The sequence below is a fragment of the Mastigoproctus giganteus genome, chromosome 14 (assembly GCF_048544385.1).
Source record: "Mastigoproctus giganteus isolate SK-2022 chromosome 14, ASM4854438v1, whole genome shotgun sequence".
Taxonomy (NCBI): domain Eukaryota; kingdom Metazoa; phylum Arthropoda; class Arachnida; order Uropygi; family Thelyphonidae; genus Mastigoproctus; species Mastigoproctus giganteus.
In genome coordinates, this window is record NC_143588.1 from 46630501 (window position 1) to 46651495 (window position 20995).

General features: G+C 33.8%; 1 protein-coding gene across 1 annotated transcript in view; it reads right to left on the minus strand.

Moving 5' to 3' along the window:
* The window catches only part of LOC150075109 (uncharacterized), a 481445-nt gene that overhangs the window by 24925 nt on the left and 435525 nt on the right, over positions 1–20995 (minus strand). The window contains exons 11-13 of the mRNA XM_090388677.1: positions 20482–20599; positions 11776–11981; positions 2899–2972 (exon numbers count right to left, since the gene is read on the minus strand). Coding sequence (XP_090244803.1) covers positions 2899–2972; positions 11776–11981; positions 20482–20599 — 398 coding nt within the window. The remainder of the gene's footprint in view (positions 1–2898; positions 2973–11775; positions 11982–20481; positions 20600–20995) is intronic.

A 20995-nucleotide genomic window follows, 5' to 3' on the forward strand; every position in this document is an offset into this window, starting at 1 on the left:
TTGCAGATGATACAAAGATTGGCAGAGTGTGTTAATGATGGGAATCAAGTCATACTACTATAAGATTTAGAAAAATTAGGCAGATAGACACTCCATTGGCACTGAGAAATGCCAATGGAGGTTTATACTGATAAATGCAAAGTACTGCATATGGGCAGTGGTAATTCCTGAACACATATCAATTAGATGGTACCAAACTCAAGATAGTGGAAAACGAAAGAGATCTAGGGATAACTGTACAGTTTGACAGGAAGTTTTCTGAGCAGTGCTGTTAGAATATCTCAAGGGGTTTTGTCAATGATATACAGGAATTTTGCCAGAAGGCAACAAGGAAGTGATTAGCCCATTATATAAGGCAATGGTTAGGCTGCATATTGAGTATTGCACAGAGGTCTGGAAGCCTCATTTTAAGAAGAATGTGGATCTCTTGGAACAGGCAGAGAAGAGCAACCAGGTAAATCAAAGACACAAAAGACTTAAGTTCTGCAAATTGCAGTGCTGAGAAACTAGGCACCTGCATGGACACTTACCTGAAGTGTCTAAGGCTTGAAATGGATTGAGTAAACTAAATTCTGATTGCATCTTTACCCTTCTTTGGGCAACACACATAAGGGGACATAAACTTAATTAAATTGAAAAAGGAAGGCTGAAGGGGCAGATGTGCAAAAATTTGCTTTCAGCTAGAGTTATTGATTATTGGAACAAAATACCATCTGGTGATGTGTAAGTGGGTAGTTTGAATATATTTAAGAAAGAATCAGATAAATTATTAGAGTGGATGGACAATTTTAACAAAGAATCCATATCATTCTGAGTGAGAGAATCCCAAGCATTTTCAAATGAGTATAAAAGTAAACTTCTCATGGAAGTGAATACTGAGGTCCTAAAGGACTAAAATTTTTTTTTTGAGAATAAGATATCAAGAAACAAGTTAATCCTAGAATTATTGTCTAAGACAGTGGTCTCAAAAGTGGGGTGCATGCACCCCTGGGGGGGGGGGGTGCACGAGGTAATCCTTAATAAAATTGTGAGGGCCACACTGATATATAATCTAGATATAATGCATACCATGTAAATTATTTATAAATAAAACAAATAGTACTGTATTACATTTACTACACTTGTTATGTTAATGATTTCTTATCATTTTGTACTTGAACTTCAATTTAATTTTGTTTTGTATTTATTTATTTGTGATCTTTTAAAATTATATGTGATTTTAGATATAATGCCTTTCATGTAAATGATTTATAAATAAAAAAAAATATCAAACTTATATATTTAATTTTCTTTTCCCAGGGTGCACGCCAGTCCTTTTAAGTAAAATGAGGATGCGTGACCAAAAAAATTTGGAGAGCACTAGTCTAAGGCATCACTACAGAGTGGGAGATAGTCTAGGCCCTTTATGCCATCAGTTTATGACATGATAGAGAGAATCCGAAAATAAACAAATGGAAAACAAGAAAGGGACAAAAAAAAAGGTAGGTAAATCCTGTGGCCTACCATTAAAAATAGATTTATTCAGCATACCAGCCACACTTACAAAAGCAGTTAAGAGTGCATCCAACAAAACAGGATTGAATAAAATAGAAAATGTTAAAATAAATACCACAGAACCTTTGAAGGAACAAGATCAGCCTGTCAAAATTAATAGAATTAAAAACTGTCTCAATTGTCTCAAGATCTAACTGAGCAGGTTGATTCTTTTATTTTCAGACCTCAAAATACATTATAATAATGCTGATAGGGGTTGGGGGGGGGACTTTTGTTTCAAATATATCAGGTTACAGGATACAAACACCAGCCAACTTAAACAAAAAGTTTGGAATATCATCAAACCTGATAAAGAAATTTTTATAACTCAAAATTAAGAAAATTGCTAACTTTTGTAAAAGAATAAGAGAAGTTTACCTCAATATGGAATTGGTAACTAAGAGGTGTCTGAAAATTGCTAACATAAATACTTTACATAAATCAACTTTATCCTTTTATTTAACAAAAGAAATTAATAAAATAAACCTCTGATATTAGAAATTTTTTATATTTCTAAACTGTAATATAACAAATATAATCAAGTATATGAAAATGTAGTTTTAATTTTCTTTGATTAGAGAAAAATTCTGACATGATGGAACAGAATGTATGTTATTTTTGAAATCAGCATTGCTTAATTATGTGAAGTAATGTTTTGGAATAAAAACAATGAAAATTATTTTTGGATATTTCAGACCAATGTTATTTAGTATCCAATAAAAGAAGCCTGTTTCAATATTCTCTTAGTTATAATCACATAAATAACACACAACAGCATTCCTTAACACACACAAGAGGGGATGATGTTTAAAATACAGTATTAAAAAAAAAAAAAAAAAAAAAATGTCAGATTTATGAAGAGGTATGCTCTTCCCAGAACAAGTTGACTCACCTTTTTTCAAGAAAAATCTCAGTAATAACAATGCATAGTGAAAATTTGCAGCAAAAGATATACAACACTCAATATCATACTATAGCTTGTTTTTAACACACATGATATGAGTTTATAGATCTTAAATATCCTTTTAATGGAATGGTGTGCAGGTATATCGGAGAAATGGAATTGGTGAAATAATGAGCACTCTATAATTTATTATAGAGTGCTCATTATTTGAAGCATTACCTGTGTCTTTACAAGTCACTGAAGAACTGATATAGAAAGTACCAAGAAACATCTGAGGATAATCTCTAATATCGATAATTCTTTAAGAAATTAAAGGCAAATTCACTCCATGCAGGTTGAAGTGCTTATTATTTCACCAATTCCATTTATAATTTTATAGTACTCCACTTTTTTTCCAGCCTACTGCAATTCAGTTCTTTTCAAAGGTAAAAAAATATGAATTAAAATGATAATGCAATTACCTGTGTCATCATTATCTATCTTGTCAGGATCGGAACAGGATGATAGTCGACCACAGTTTTTCCCAAGATAATACCTATATCATCAAAATTATGTTATAATATTTTTATGAAATGAGATTTTTTATATCATTACACAAAAAAATTTGCATAAATAAATTTAAATAAAATCATGTCCTACTATCCTGTTCTAATTTCATTTCATGCCATACCTGTACAATAATAATATTATTATATATGGTGTTGATGGACTTGCTTAATGTTGAAGTTGCATTCCTGAAAATTATACCATTAACAGTGATTTATAATCATATTTATTTTCATAAAGTAAAGGTATTCTGTACTAAAAATTCTAATAAGGAAATAAAATCATATTTTTACCAACATCAGCTGAAATAGCAAAGTGGTATAAAATTTTGTTTGCATTCACTATCAGGAAAAAAAATCATTTAATTTTTTTTTAAAATGATAATGCAGTTATCTGTGTCATTATTATCTATCTTTGTCAGGATTGAAATAGGATGATGATCGCTAACCAACAATTTTCCCTTCAAATGTCACAGAACACATGCCATTTTCGAAAAGAAGGGATTAAATGTGGTGAGCCTACTGTTCCATCCCCTCTCCTTGTTTTGGAAGTCTAAAGCCATGGCTCTGATATGGTGACATAACTATACAGAAATCACACACACACACAGATAACTTTAGCATACAGAAAACACACATGCACACGCACAAACACAGTGTTCTGTTCCCCCACCCCATCCACAGACCTATCTTTATCTAACATCAGAAGACAAAGGAAGTAGCATGGACAGCCAAAAAATACCAGCTAAAATATACTACTATTCTGGGTATAGAAAGCTAAAACATATCCTTAGACCCCCACCTGTCCTGGATAAAAAAAATTCCTGGGTTGACTGCCAGTGTGAAGATGCTACATAGGGCAATCATACTGGAAACTGAAGTTAAGACATGCAGATTACATGAGGGGAGGGGGCACAGTTCACTGCCCATAGTTCTGCAGCACAACAAATAACCCAACCAGCCAGCCAGCCTAGGAAGGAGGAAAGGGCTAATGTTCTTTTGAATGGTGGCTGTGGTGTCCCCCCTCCTGGAAGGAATGTCACTGTGCCAGATCCCAGAAGCTTCCACACAGCTCTAATATGCACCAGACAACCAACAGAAGTTTGATGTCCACAGCCTCATCTGCTCAATCAGATGAGGTTACAAAATCATTCCTTTGTTTTCATTTCACTTATCAAGTGTCACAGGAAAGTTTTCATACATAGCTCATATACAGAGTTATAGTGTCACTAAAGAATGGCTTGAAAAATAGCCCAATATATATATGTAAAACAAAATTTTCCAACGTATACAGTTAAATTTGAATTATAAAGTTTTCCAAATCCTAAATTAAAAAGCATATTAGGATGCTTTACAATGTAGTGAAGAATCTCTCTTTATCTCAGTTATTGAGCTCTGTTATCAGAAAATGCCCTTTAGCACCCATATTAGAAATGCTATTAACTGAAATAGATATTCTTATAGATGCAAGGTTATAATGGAAGTTGTGCTCTTGGACAACTAATCAGAAACCTATCTTGTGAACAGATGTAACCATTTATTTCATTTATGATTTTAAGAAAGTTTGCAGGTGCAAGTAGCACAATACAAGTACATATCACTTTATTTTACAACAATGAAAACATTTTAATGATAAATTAATTAACTACACCTGATAAAAAACTGGACCTACTTTTGTTTAGGCAAAAACAATCAGGCAGAAAACCCAAATGTGAAGCATCTATTTTTTTTAACAAACAAAGGAAGAATGCAACATTCAAGTCCATTTTATATATATATATATATGTCTCACTCAGTTACTAGAGAAAAAGGAGTATGCATATGCATCTAAACTGGGCAAGATGGGAATAAGTAGAGCAAAAACTTTAAAGCCATAAACTGATTGAAAAGATACATACAGGTGAAAATAACTTACTTGACTTAGCACAAGTCTTTTGATTGCATAACGGCTTTCAAATATGAATGGTCATGGAGTTAAGAGGCTCAAGTTCTTACTGATCACTAGGTGGTCTGTAGTGAGTGAAAGTTCCCCGACAAAACCACAAGAGAGACTAGGATATGATAGTCTCCTACTTATCATTTTGAAAAGGCCAAAACAGCATTGGCTATTTTATAATTTCAAAATTATTTTTATTGTTAGTTCTCTCCCAGCAACAATGGTAAAGATTATCATCAAAGATTGTGTTAAAATCAAAGAATTTTTAAAAACTATAACTGCTTCACCTATTGATCCACTTGTTATAAATTCTTTGATTTTAACACAATCTTTGATGATAATCTTTACCATTGTTGCTGGGAGAGAACTAACAATAAAAATAATTTTCAAATTATAAAATAGCCAATGCTGTTTTGGCCTTTTCAAAATGATAAGTAGGAGACTATCATATCCTAACCTCTCTTGTGGTTTTGTCGGGGAATTTTCACTCACTACAGACCACCTAGTGATCAGTAAGTCGCAAAACAGATTGTCTAGCAGTGTCCTATCTTTTAAATAAATGGCAGATTAATCTTTTGGTGATGCCATTTATTTGAAGGTACCAATACCATAACAATAAATGGTTACGCTGTTGAATCCTGGACAACCCTCCCCCACACACACACACACAAGAAGACAAGAGCCCTACTTACCACCATAAAAATAATTAGGCATTCATTGATTGAGGCACATTGTCATTCACTGAGACTGCATCTCACTGAATGTCCATATGACACATATTGTGGTATGTTCCTAATAATCCCCATCAGCAACGATATTCTAAACTTTAAATATCTGAAGAGTTGCCTTAAAAAATCTGTTGAAAAGCCAACAACTATTTATAAAATCTATAGAAATACAGGAATACCTCGCATAGCACGGTTTACAAATTGAAAAAAAATTAACTGCGTTACGCACCAATACTTTTGATATATATGTATGTATGTATTATAATGCCAGTACGTACGCCAATGTGTTATGGATTCAAGGCCACGCTGACTGTTGTCACAACTCCCATTATATACGGATTCTGTTAGCTTTGATAGATTAGTAAACACTCTAGATTCCGAGCAGTGAGGTCGTTGATTGTGCATAACCTGTACAAATATTTTTCGCTGTGTATTTTTATTAAAGATTATTTTCTAAAAACATTACACCTTTATACACAAATATGAGTGGAAAGAAGAAATGTAATGGCACTGAGTGTTCTTCTATATCCAAACATTGAACGAGGTATGAAAGTAAGGCAGTCATTGTAAAATGACATTCGATGTTATAAAGCGATGTAGGCAGATAAAAAGAAGAAAAACTGTGCAAACTAAGCTGATCAGTTATTTTTCAAAATAAAAATACAGTACATACTTCACTTATATTCTTTTGGTATGTACGTACTGCAATAAAAATCAAAATCATTTGTACTGTATTTTACTAGTATTTTTCATTTTTATTTTTTTTGCAAGAATTTTGTGTGCATCAATTTACAGTAAACAAACACCTATATATTTTTGCAACTCAACCCATATAATCAAATTGTCGGAAAGCATTACATTAAAATACATACTAATAATACCTCGATCAGCGAGGTTTCGTATAGCACAGTATTTTTTTGGCATGGATTAACCGCGCTATGTGAGGTATTCCTGTAGTATAATAGTGTGTTTTTACAACACAAAAGAAATTATCTTTCTGCTTAGCATCAGATGACAGCATCCCCTTTATAACACATAAAGTACATATGTTTTGACAAATTTTTTAAAGCCCCACAAGCTTTCTAAAAATCAAATTATAGTATTAATGTTTTGTTGAGAAGCTTCTTGAAAATCTGATTACTGACAATCACCCATTGGAATCTTGAAGCCACTTAATAAGGATTAAAGGATAATATTTTTATATTAAATATATTAAAGGATAAAGATTACACATTAAAATTATATTTCTGTTACGATATTTTTCTTATTATGATTTCCCAAACGTAATCAATCAGATGTAAGGTATGTTGTCATATTTTTAAGAAACTGGATGTAATTCTTATAAAACAATATATCCTGAATGGTCACTTTATTTGGTATGTCTACTCCTTCCATGAAATGGAGCACTCCTTTGGTAAAAGCATCACCTGTACTATGCAATATAAAGCACATTTGAGATATGCAGATATGTAAGGAACATGATTATACGTAATCATAAACATTTTCTTGAGGAGCAGCATCTCTGTTATCCAGGGTTTTTTCTTCCTTTGTTAAGTATGCTGGGTCTATGTAATTCCATATGAAAATGGGCAAGATGAAAGTAAATTTGAATGTAGCATTGTAGTTGGTACTAAATGCACCTGTACGAGTATCTCAGAAACTGCAACCAAGCTGGGGTTTTCATGTACGACTAACAGAGGCTGACAAGACTTGTGTAGGGTAAAAAAGGCTACAGTCAGTCAAATAACAGCCCACTACAACAGTGGTAACCAACAACTGAACTGGGTTCCTACTCCTGTTGGCAAAAAATGAGAAGGTACAGTTATAGTTGTCTCAGGAACACTAACATTGGATAGTAGAAATTAGAAAAACATTGCTTGGTCTTACAAATCCCACAGTGGTAACCAACAACTGAACTGAGTTCCTATTCCTGTTGGCAAAAAACAAGAAGGTACAGTTATAGTTATCTCAGGAACACTAACATTGGATGGTAGAAATTAGAAAAACATTGCTTGGTCTGACAAATCCCACTTCCTGCTGATTTGCTATAATGGGTGAACTAGAATTTGCTCTAATGGGTGAACTAGAAAACAACACAAATTGATGACTGTATCCTGTCAGGTGTCAAAAATGTGGGCTGGATGGTGGCAGTGAAGTATGAATACATATATTAGTATTAATGGTCCCCAAGCATGCACTTATAACCCTAAGTGTATCATGACTAGAGGTATGTTCACAAGTCAATTTGTGTTGTGCAGGCTGCAAAACTCACAGGCAAAAATACCTTCCACTTGATATTGGCTAATGTGAATTGAATCCAGACTTCTCCAAACAGTAGCAGATGGTAATGTATCAAGCTGGCTCTATTATTATATATGGTGTTGATGGACTTGCTTAATGTTGAAGATGCATTCCTGAAAATTATGCTATTAACAGTGATTTATAATCATATTTATATTCATAAAGTAAAGGTATTCTGTACTAAAAATTCTAATAAGGAAATAAAATCATATTTTTACCACTTCCTGCTGCTTATGGTGATGGCCACTTCCATAAAGTGGCCATCACCATATTCACCAAAGAAACTATTGAGAAACTTGGTGCAATAATCAAATACAATCTAGTGAATGGTGATCCTGTGATGAGAAACACCTCTTGATGTGAGAGGACAACAAAGACTTGTGCAGAGTAACAAAAAGGCTACAGTCAATCAAATAACAATCCACTCCACAGTACCACTGTTGTAGTGGATCATTACCAAAGAGGCATTTTAGAATGCATAATTGTAACCAATTATTATTATTATTAGCTATGGTGCAAGGAAGCCTGAGGCTTTTGCTGCACCAGCAAAAAAAAAAAAAAGAAAGAAATTCCTGATTTATCGAGAGAGAGAGAGAGTCAAAAGTAGAAGGGAATCACCAAGAAAGAGAAGAATGATGATATCGATATCCAGCTTAGGACCCTAGGTGTGCCAAGCCCATATTCACCAGATGTGAGCCCCTGGGGTTCAATAACTGAACGTCGGCAAAAAAAAAAAGAAGGTACAGTTATAGTGGGCTCAGGAACACCAACACTGGATAGTGGAGGATTGGAAAAAACATTGCTTGGTCTGCAAAACAGCAGGAATTCCAATTCCTGCTGTTTTGCATTAATGGGTGGACCAGAATATGACAGGATCAGTCCATAGACCCATCCTGTCAAGTCAAAAATTATAATGTAAGCTGATATTGATAAAGTAATGGTGTGGGGAATTTCATTGTGAGCACATATTGGTTCCTTTGATATCAGGAGCAACATCTGGATGCCACAGGTTATCTGGAAATTGTTTCTGGTCAGGCACATCTCTTCATGGCTGCAGCATATCATCTATGAATGGGATCTTTGAAAGGATAATGAGCTATGTCACAAAGCCAGAATTATGAACAGCTCATTCCAGTACCATGAGTGAATTCAGCCCCAGTCACAGATCTCAATCCAATTGAACACCCATTGAAACCTGGCAGAACAAGCTTCTCAGAGTAGAGATCTATAACCGTCCAATTTGCAACAAGGAAGCAAGTCATTATGGACCAGCATCTCCCTGTGGCACACTTAGAGCACCTCAATGAACCCATCACATGATGAATCCAGGCTTTTCTGAGGACTAAAGAGGGACATACTCACTGTTAAGTAGGTATATGTAATAAATTGGCTACTCATTGTAATTAAAATTCATAATATTTCTGATTAACTGGAATGAAAATTTGAAGCCTTTATTCATAACAATTTTGATAAATATTGTGGCATTGCAGTTTAATAACACTCACTTGTTACAGAAGGGAAAGTCAAAAAAATACATTTAACCTACCTATTTTAGATTTTATTATAAGTGGACTTTTTTTTTTAATCGCCAACCTATATATAAATTATTGCTCTTACCAATCTGTTGATCAGTGAAATTCATTTAAAAAGATAAAATATTTTTATAAGTGGCAGTTTTTTTTTTTTTTTTGCCATCACAATGGAAAGCTACTGTCTAGATAAGTTATCAAAACAATATATTGAGATTGGTCTCTAGTTATCATTAAACTTTTCTTCTTTTATTGTTATCATGGTAATTTTTACTTGATCTTCAACTGAGTGACTATCTTATCTGAAAAAGTAAGATGATTTTTTTTAGTTCTTTTTTTTAAGGAATAAAGTTTACTGAAATCAATGAAGAAACAATATTTTATCAATTCAACTGAATCCATAATGTTACAGATTTTTTATTCCATTGTTTCTAGACCAGGTACTGATCTAATAATAAAACCCAAATTCTTGTAAATTTAATCAAGTAATTGGGTTCTACTCAAAAATCATATTTCCTTGATATTTTAGTGTGTTTTGGTCTAATTGTAACCATTCTTCCAAGAAAATATCGTGTAGCGGTGACAAAGTTGAAGAAAAAGAACTTCATTGCCAAATAACTCTAAACCAGTATATCCCACCCATTCTCAATAAGATTTAGATGTGGGGGCCACAGAAGATGGTGGAAATCCGTGTCATGTTCTCTGAACCATCCTTGCACTATGCTCTCTGCTGCATTGTAATCCATAAAGTGGCCATCACCTTCAGGATAAATGTGTAACATTGCAAGTTGCAGTAGATCTGATACAAAATTCAGGTATTCCCTGGATGACATTTGACCTTACACTGGTATCAACAGACCCAGCAACCCAGGTACCAACAACATATTCCCCATGTTGATGCCACCTCCAGATGCTTAGATTGTCTTAACAAGGAAGCAAGGTCCATTTCTTTGTGAGGTTCTTGCCATGGTCTCTGCCTACCATCAGTGAAAACAAAGTGTATTGTGATTTGTCTGACAACATGACTTTCTTTTATTGTTCCACTGTCCAGATGTTCTCAGCACTATTTCAAACAGATTTTTCTGTTTTTCTCAAAAAAAAAGTGGCTTCCAAATAGGCAAGCAACTGCCAACATCCAGTTTCTTCTTCAGTTCCCTACACATTCTACATGTTGAAATAGGGTAGTTCTGGGCTTCGTTAAATTCAGATGTTATTTGATACACACTGGATGTTCTATTTTCCATACAGTCCTCCTTAGAGTATAATGGCTTCACTCAAAGTATTGTTTTTCTGCTACATTTATGCCTTTGCTTTCATTTCTGACTGCTTGCTTTTCAGTCATTAAAAACCTTTGAGATGGATGCTTTTGAGAAACCAATTATATCGTTCATTTCTTGAATTGTGGCTCTTGTTAAAAGTGCACTCACAATAAAACCTTTTTTCAGTCTGATAGATTACACATTATCCCCATTCTGGCTTCAGATTATTGCAGTAGAACAGCTTGTACAGTCTTTATACTCAACAAAGCAAACTTGCATCTATTTGCATTTCTTCTATCTCTGACTGTCTTAATACAAAGGTTCATATTGTTTTGGCCAGTGTGTGTAAAATTACACTATGATATGATCTTTTCCTTTTCTACCACAAATAATATCAAATCAATTTGTATGCTTTACCTATTTTAAATTTTAATTATGGGAGGACTTTTTGCTCTCAGTGAGCACTGAGGGCTGAGTGTTGTGTTATATAGCAGATTGGATTTATGGTGATGCTATTATTTTTTAAAAAGGTATTAGCAACTTTGGCAGAACTGTGGATAATGGTATTCGTCTATAAGTTAAACATAAGCCCAAGCCATAAGGCTGGTCTTCAGCGAAAGCAGAAAGTCTGTGTGATTGCAATCAAATGCAAGTAAAGTGTAAAAATTTATTTGATTTCAACTACCTCTGCAATCTTCAATGTTTGTACTGCATTTTGTGTGACAATATATCTCTTTCAAAAAATATTGAGAGCACTATCAGCATAAAATAACAATATTACATATTTTCTAACATGCATCTAAATGAAATGTAGTCATGCTTTTATTTGTATTTACAAATAATACAAATAAAATGCTTTCAGCAACTAACTGAACAAATCACTATATTAAGTGTAAGTGTTATTTCACTCAGGTTATCTAGAAGAGCTGAACTTGATTGATCATAAAAAAAAAATAAATGCACACTATTTAATATTTTAAAGAAAGTGTTGTAAAACATCTTATTTGATATTTTAAAATTTATATCTATGTGATGCATACCTCTCCAGCCTCCGTAGCTGTTTATTAAGTTCACTCTGCTCATTAATTAACTGCATCTGTTGTGTAGACAGTTGCTCTAGCTGAGCCTGTAAATGACTTGCTGCTGCGAAATTTTGAACTTCACGAGCCTGCTGCAACCTTGTTTTCAATTCTTCTTGTTGACTACCAAGCATTTTCAACTGTTCTGAAATGGCATCTAATCTCTCCTGTAAGAACATAATTGAATATTATTTAAAACTTTTATTCTCTAAATCCAAGTTCTTTCAGGTGTAACACATAATCACAGATCTAAAAGTTTTCTTTTGAAACTGCAATTTGCTGTGATCTCAATGAAACTGAATCTCCAAGCAATACTGCCTTCAGATCTACTTGACTGGAGGAGGGAGTTGTAAACCATAATGCTCTCTACCCACACTACAATTATAAAGATTTATTTATAACTATAGGAAACCTGGATGATTCTGTTTCTGTGAAAGAGCTCATAATTGTGTTTTACAAGTGTAATCAAATGCTTTAAAATGACCTTTTCAACAAAAATATGGTACACAAAAACAAAAATGCTAGAGTCCAAACTCATCAGAAAATGGAGAAAATTAATATCTAAACTTGTCATATGACAATAATATTGTGAATACATATAATTCTACATTGAAACAAAAGCTCTGAGAATAAAATATTTATTAGTATATATACAGTATATTTAGACTATACTAAGTTTTTGGAAAGCTTAGTATAGTTCTTTAAGATAAACTTGCCACTTTGTCACAAACAAAGTTTTTGATCAATCTATCCTCCCTGTCCTAATGTATGGTTGTGAAACATGGACACCAATTGCAAAAGCTATAAAGAGATTGAGAGTCGTATAGAGAAGTATGGAGCACCGAATTTTGAACATAACCAAAAGAGACTGAAAAATGTGCATGGATTCACCAACATACCAAGGTCTATGACCACTGAAAGAATAAAGCATTTAAAATGGAAATGGGCAGGCCAAATATCAAGAAGAAATGACAATAGATAGACCAAATGAATTTTAGAATGGATACTGCTTGACTCTAAACAACCAAGAAAAATGAGGTAGACTGATGAAATTGTGAAATTCTCTAATGTTCAATGGCAACAGAAAGCACCGACAACCATTGCTGGAAGTTTGCTGAGGAGGCCTTCGCCCTGCAGTGGACTGACAATGGCTGAAGATGATGATGATACAGTATATATACTTTATTAAAAAGTCAAATTCACTTATTAAATCTTTCACACTTCATTCAAATTTAAATTTCAAAATTTATACAATCAATGTTATAGCAATGTTTTGTTTCCATTACACATTAAAAACAGTAAGGGGAATACTAATTACATATGTTAATATGAGTACTGGCAAATTATACAAAGCAAGCTTATAAAGCATTATCCAAAATAATTCCTTAAATTTATTCAAACTACCCCCACACAATGGCCTGAGATCCAGCAGAATGTTATGTAACACATTTGTGGAAGAGGTCCTCACTGGTTTGATTCACTGCAAGTTGATGATGCTATTTAGTATAGGGTGTGAAAAATTACTTCTTATGGTAGAGAATATACTGAGTGAGCCTGTGTATATCTGGTTACCAAATTTAAATTGTAAATGGAAAGTATTCAAGGAAGTAAACATAGATGTTACTAAACTTTTTACTCTAAGAGATGTTGTTTAAGGTTTAGACCTAAATGGATATTAGATGTACTGAGAGACTAATGCAGAGAAGTAAAATGCATGGGATGAATAAACTATCAGAAGACACAGAAACCTACAACAAGTACAAATTAGTTTGCAATCATGTCAGTAAGGGGTTAGGCAAGTTAAGCAGATTACAAGAAGTCTTTGGCAAAGAATACTTTGCTTGTGTTAACATTAGAAGGAAAGGAATGAACCACATTGGTACCTTATATATGAATGGCATAACCTATTGATGATCCTGTTTGCTGGCAAACTGAATAAATATTTTCTATCTACCTTTATGCATGAAGTTTTTAGGAAGGAGATAGCAGAAGCATAACAAGTTATAACTGGGAGCTAAATGATTTTGTGATGACTGAGAAGTGGAAGAAAAATTCTTGAAGCAAAAGGTAAATAAGGCACCTGGGGCTGATATAATCTATCCAATTATATTAAAAGAAGTATTAAAAAAGTAAGAAAACCTTTGACCATGATTACAAGGGCATCCTTTGATTCAAGGGAAGTACTTATAGATTGGTGATATGCAATGGTCTTTCCTATTCATAAAGGAGGAGAAGATCAAAGGGCAAAGTGAGTAATTACTGATCTTAAGATTGAGTTCTGTTTTAGAGAAAATAATAGAGCCAGTGGTGAAAGAAGTATTGAAGGATCACCTTGAAAGAAATGCAATTATACAGAAATCCCAGCATAGATTTAAGGGGAGATCTTATCTGACCAATTTGATTACCCACTATGATGCAGTAACAAAGGAATGGATGCAAAATGTAATTTAGACATACTTAGAGTTCAGTACAAATTGGAACACTGGCAAGTTACTGCTATGGATAGAGGGATCATTGAGTGACATAAGACAAAGGGTGGTTATAAATGAGCACTGCTCTTCTTGAACTAACATTACTAGTAGAGTCCCTCAAAGTGTTTTTTGAGGGACTCTACTGCAAACATTTTTATTGCAGGCAATAAAAATGTTGGCAGGATGGTTAATGACAGGAATAAAAGTGTACTACTGTAACAAGACCTAGGAAAATTGGATAAATGGATGGAGAAGTGGGAATTGAAGTTTAACATTGATAAATGCAAGGTACTGCAGGTACTTGCACTCAATAACACGTTACCAAAAAAAAAAATTGTCACAACAATCAATTAACCTCTGGCTGAAAGCATGCTTTTACACACCTATCCTGCAACTGTCCTTTTTTTCTTTTTTTCTTTTTTTTCTTTTTTTTTACTTATGTGAGTGTTGTCCAAGAGAGAATAAGGATGCACAATCAGCATAGTTTACTGAATCCGTTTAAAGCCTTAAACACTTCAATATGTCTTTTCACAGTTACTTAGTTTCCAAGTGCTGCACTTTGCAGAACTAGTCCTTCATGTAAATGCCCTTTTGTGTCTTTGACTAATCTTGTTGCTCTTCTCTGCACCCATCCCAACATCCTGCTTAAAAATACCTATACAGTACTGAAGATGCAGCCAAACCACTGTATGATGGGATAATTACCTTCTTGTTCCTGCTAGCAGGATTCCTATATGCCATTGAGAGAACCCTATAAGCTGTGCTAGTAGTCTGTCTGCACTGCTCAGAGAACTTCAGACCATACAATTATCCCTAGGTCTCTTTCCTTCTCCACCAACTTGAGTGTGATAAGTTATTCTGGGATTGCTATTGTCCACATATAGTAACTTGAATTGATAAATATTAAACCTCAATTGCCACTTCTTCTCTCATTTGCCTAATTTTTCTAGGCATTTGATGCAGTAGTAAACTCTGATTCCTGATTTTTTTTAAATTTCACTTTTGCATTAAAATATTGCCCTGCTATCCTGTAGTATTATACTGCTTAGGGTTAACCCAGTCCACTTCTGGGGGAGGGGGGAAACACACATGATAGCTGTTATGTGTTTAAATGGAAGTTTTACTTTCATACACTGCTTGGCTGTTCACTTACACAAAACACGTTATTCACACAATTTGACATATCTTTGCTAATAGAGGCCACCTTCTGGCTGTTTAGAAGTCAGTAAACTTTGAAACAGCTGTTCTGCCAGTATCTCAGATTTTTAAATGTATAGCAGTTTGTCTGTTTAGGTGATGCTACACAATACAAAAGATATTAGAAACTTAGGCAGAACTGTAGATAATGGAGTATAAGCGCACAAGTCTTAATGCCAAGTACTGATGCACTGACCTTCAGACAAATCCAAATTTATTGGGTTTGTCTCTTTTGCTCCTGGAATTATTTTATTCTGTGTAGTTGTTCACTCTGTAGCAATCTAAAACCCTGTCTACCAATGGATAGTGTTCCCACATCTTAAAAGGTGTCCCCTAAAAATTCTCAACGTTATCCAAAAGACAGCAGTCAGATAAATCAATGATCACCTTTCTCGCAAACATATATTTCTGCATAAATTACTGGCATTTGCAATTCTGCCATATTTTTCTAAACCAATTAGATGTGCAACAATCACCTAGCAAACTCACTGAAATAATTTTTTTTTTTTTTTTCACCTTTATTCATTGCATCACTTCCATTCTCTGGAATAACCTTCCTCCTTGAATATTACAATCTTAACAATTAAAGGTGAAAGTTAACAAAGTTTTCTGAAATATATGTATCTATGGAGTGTTCTATTTAATGCATGATTTGAGGAAATAATTTGATTGGTAATTTTGAGGCACAAATTCCTTAGCCATATTTCTTTAAGGTTTTGTGATACTGCATCCCATTTGCTGCAGGTGGTTGTATAAGTGGTAATAGAGCACAGATATTTTTCCAAATTCTGGTAATAAATTAGATAATTATACAGGTATATATAAGTGAATAAAGATTCATAAAAACATTTTATTAATTTTTTTACTCAATGTTTTGGTACTTACAAAACAACAAGTAACAAAATTTCCTTATTGAAAATATAAAAATTTTACTACATAATATATCAGCATAACTGAGAAGTACCTTTCATGCTTTCAAAAGGTTTGTAACAAATATTTAATGTGGCCACCTCAAGGCATGCTTGACAATGTTCAAGAACTGTTGTTGTTGTTATTTGGTTTTTAGGAGCATTAGCAACTAAGGCCATATTGCTCCGGGATATGCGGTGGTCATTCCCTGACCTTTCCGCATCCTCCGTATTTGGTGGTGATGGGCTCGAACCTCGGTCTAATCAAGAAGCGTGTGCTACACACTGCTGCTGCTCCTTCCCACCTGGCTACGGAGGCGCTGTTCAAGAACTGATGCAGAAACTTGAAACAATGGTGGAAATTGCTATAGATTTCAACAACAGCATTTTGAATGCAACCTATTAACTGGTTGCTCATTGTGATTTCTTCCACATAAAATTTCTATCTGCAACATAAGAATCAGTAAGATTGATAGCTGGAGAGAGGGGTGTCCACATAACTATTTCCCTGGCCAATCCATATGGGAGTATTGTGTATATTCAGCCATGCTCTAACATCGTGGCCACAATAAGCAGATGTTTCAACTCCCCACGCAATCAGAGGCATGCCTAAGAGAATGTGTAGCATTTTCCAGAGAAAGGTTGCATACAAATGTGCATTAAGACAATTTAGTAGAATGGGCAGAACCAGCAAACAGACACTCCAAAAAAAAAAAAAAAAAAGTAAAGTAAACTGCAGCCATTATCAACCCACTGCAGAATGGAATCCTCCTCAACAATTCATGCTGAGGGAAATAAACCATAATCTGCCACACTGGTCCAGTGTGGGTTGGCAGATCGACAGTATTTAGCAGTCAAGGGCTTGAACCCCGTTCTACTCAAAGAGCGTGTGCTACTGCATTCCAGCTCCTGATCACTCGGCTATGGAGGACACTCCAAATACCTGCCCAAATGTTAACGAACTCATGCTGAAAAGATGCTTAGCTAATAGTGTAAGGTTTTCCAATGCCCACATATGGAGATTATGCAAGTTAGTAATCCTTTCTCTGAAAAAGCCAGTGGCAGAAAGCTCATGGCTGTCACTATCTCTAAGTACCTGTCCTTGCTGTTGTTGTTATATGGTTTTTAGGAGCATTAGCAACTAAGGCCATATTGCTCCGGGATATGCGATGGTCATTCCCTGACCTTTCCACATCCTCCGTATTTGGTGGTGACGGGCTCGAACCCTGGTCTAATCAAGAAGCGTGTGCTACGCACTGCTGCTCCTTCCCACCTGGCTACGGAGGTGCCTCCTGTCCTTGCACCTGCTAGGATTGTGTAAACAATGGTTGACTGATTGCCAATCACTTCATCAACAATATTTTCTTTTGTGAAAGCACAGTTGTCAACAACAGTGCATTATACACAGTATTATGATTTTACTATCATTGTACTAAAATATCTGTACATATTGGTAATTATGCATGACTATGGATATCTTTGATTTGAAAATCACCATTAGCATTTCAGAAAGTGGAATACAAAATGAATGTCAGTGTACTTTACAGTACAAAATCCAGCTATAATATTGTTTTTAGTTTCTTTTTTTTTAAATACTGCACTCCTAAACATGGATTATCAAATAGATATTGCAATTTTGGATAATTATATGGTATGTTCCCTTTCTCAAATAACTCACTGGTGCTCTTCTGAAAGCATGTGCATTAGTCAAGATAGGAATTTACTTGCATTTTGTTTTGATGAAACCCTTTTCTGGATGACAAAGTAGTTTTCTTTATTAAAACCTTATTCATTTATTTTCAAGATCATCTTCATGCATGCTAAATCTGTTACTAAATTTTCCAAACATACTTATACTTTGTTACAACTTATACAACGATCTCCAAAAAACAGTTTTTTTTTTTTTTTTTTTTTTTTTGAGACTACATAAATTGTAAGTCTAAAACTTAAGCATAAAATTACAAAGTAACCCTGAATTTTTTTTCTTTCCAAACTATATCATTATGTAGCAGACACCAAAAGAACACCCTAATATGTAAATAACTTCAATTACCATACTGTTATAATGATATATATATATACTGAAACAATTTCAACTACAGAAATATTTTAAAAAATGCAGCAAGTTCATCAAAACGAAGGGATGGAAAATAAAAATGTAGTATTTAAGGCATTAATATGTAAATTAATATGTAAATCCTTTCATGAGCTTAAAAATAGTTCATGAGAGTATTCTCTGTTGCCCCTCCACAGATTATATAAAAAAGTACAGTCAGTCCTCATATAACACGTGTTTACACTACAAGAATTCGATCATACACGATTTATAAATAGGAGAAAGATATCTTATATAACATGAACCGAATTCGCTTATGCACGATTCGCCTTTGTGTTTACAAGAAATGGCAGTCGAATGCAGAATCACCCCAACGGAACGCAACATGATAGGAATGAAGAGAAGATTCTGAAAATGTATTTATGTTTTTTATATCAATGAAGGGGAAACACATTTCACCATAATAATGTAAAAACCAACACAATTCCAGCTATCGGTATAATCGCAAATGCAATTAGATCGAGTTTACTACCAGTTTATAACAGATTTCACTAGCAGAAACGCAACTGGAAATTGTTTTTATTGTTTTATGGTAGTAACCCCTAGAAATGTGCTTTAGTAAAATGTGAGGTGTTAATAGTGTATCTCTGCCTTTATGGTGTTGTTTATTCAGTTGCTACATGCGTGCAGCTTTGTTTATGTGTATCAAGCTTGCCTCTTCGTTTTGTAATTGTGCTTTATTCCCTAAAAATGAGTAAAATTCTTAAAAGGTGTGAACAGGAAGCGTCCTGGTGAAGACACTACAGATTCAAAGAGGGAAAAAAAAGCAATATCAATAAACAGAGGCGGACTGGATCAAAAATTCTTACCCGAGAAAATTTGTAGTGGCCTCATACTAGCGTTTATGGCCAAAATCACACTGGCTTCTGGCCCACCGGGGTTTCCCCGGTAAAGCTTATGGCCAGTCGGCCTCTGTCGATAGAGAAAAAATATGAAATTGTGAAACGCTTTGAGCAAAATGAAAGACCGTGTGATATTGCACATGCTACAGGCCTAAATGAGGCAATGCAGAGAAAAAAACTTTCATAGCAGGAACAACTCAAAGTGTAATTAAAATCCATTAGATTAAAACACAAAGAATTGGAAGAGATGGAAAATCTGTCATCTGTTTGTATAGAAAATCAAACAAAAAACAAGTTGGCTTATGATAGAAGCAAAAGCAGTAGCAATATTTTATTACGTAATAGTCGTAATAAAATACGTAAGTATTTTATTACAATTATTTATTGTGTTTGGTAATGTTTTGGTTACAAATGTGTGTTCAATCTTGGGTGGTCGGGACCTAACCCTATTTTCCCATAGGGCCTGTTGTTTATATTGCACGATTTTGCATTGCACGAGGGTTTCTAGGAACACAACTATCGTGCAATACGAGGACTGACTGTACTCTGAAAACTTGACAAGAATGTGTAATTATTAAAAAAATATATGTAATTATTAAAAAATTAAATATATTTTTTTTATTATATATCAAGATAAGAATATACTGGTACATTCGTATTCTGGTATTTAATAGTGTAATTTATCAAGGACATTTATTTTATATTTGTATATATATATGCACAATATGCAAATAAGTGGCTAATTTTGTTGTTTAAACTCTTGTTTGTTTTGTTTTTTTTTTTTTTTAATTTTTTTTTTGTTTAAAAAAAAAGGAGTTGAATTCTATCTATATGTGTTTAAAGGGAATATTATACTGTGTATGGATGATTAATGAAAATAATAGGTCAAAACAAGCAATTTTACATTAAATTTTAGTTTAACAATATCTCTGAAATTCTAGATTGATGATGCATACAACGATTTTATTTTATTAACATAATTTTAAAAACTTAAAATATTATGCTATTAAATGTAATGACTTTTGTATTGTACATGATACGCAATTATATATTTGCTTTCTTCAAAATTAAAATGCAAATGCCAAGTATGAGTTAATGTGGCAAGAAAACTGGTACTTTAGCTACCTACATACCTGTCTTTTCTTCCTTTCTTCTTCAAGTGGTGCTTTGTCTATAGCTTGACCAGGACTTGAATCTAAACGTAACCTTTTACACGTTTCTTCATCAAATGATTTGCCATATAGTTGGGATCTGAAATTAAAAACAAAGAGATTTTAACATAATAAATATTTATGTTTGATGAATTAATTTGAAATGTGAATAATACTGATTAAACGACAAATTGTTGTTATCGAGTGAATTTTACTGCATACAAAATATTACACTGAATAAGTTAAACTCCCATATAACAGTAGGCCTGATTAGCTGAGTGGTCAAGGGCAAGAGTGAAATTTGAATAGACCAGGGTTCAAGCCCATAACTACTAAATACGATTAATGTTTGTACTGATGATTTATTGTAAATTCCACTGACCTGGTGTTCATGCCGGAGTATAAACAAGAACTACTTAATAATTTGTGATATTTCTGAATTCCATAATGAATCAGGCATAATTAATCAGGCATTATGCCTAAATCACAGGCAAAT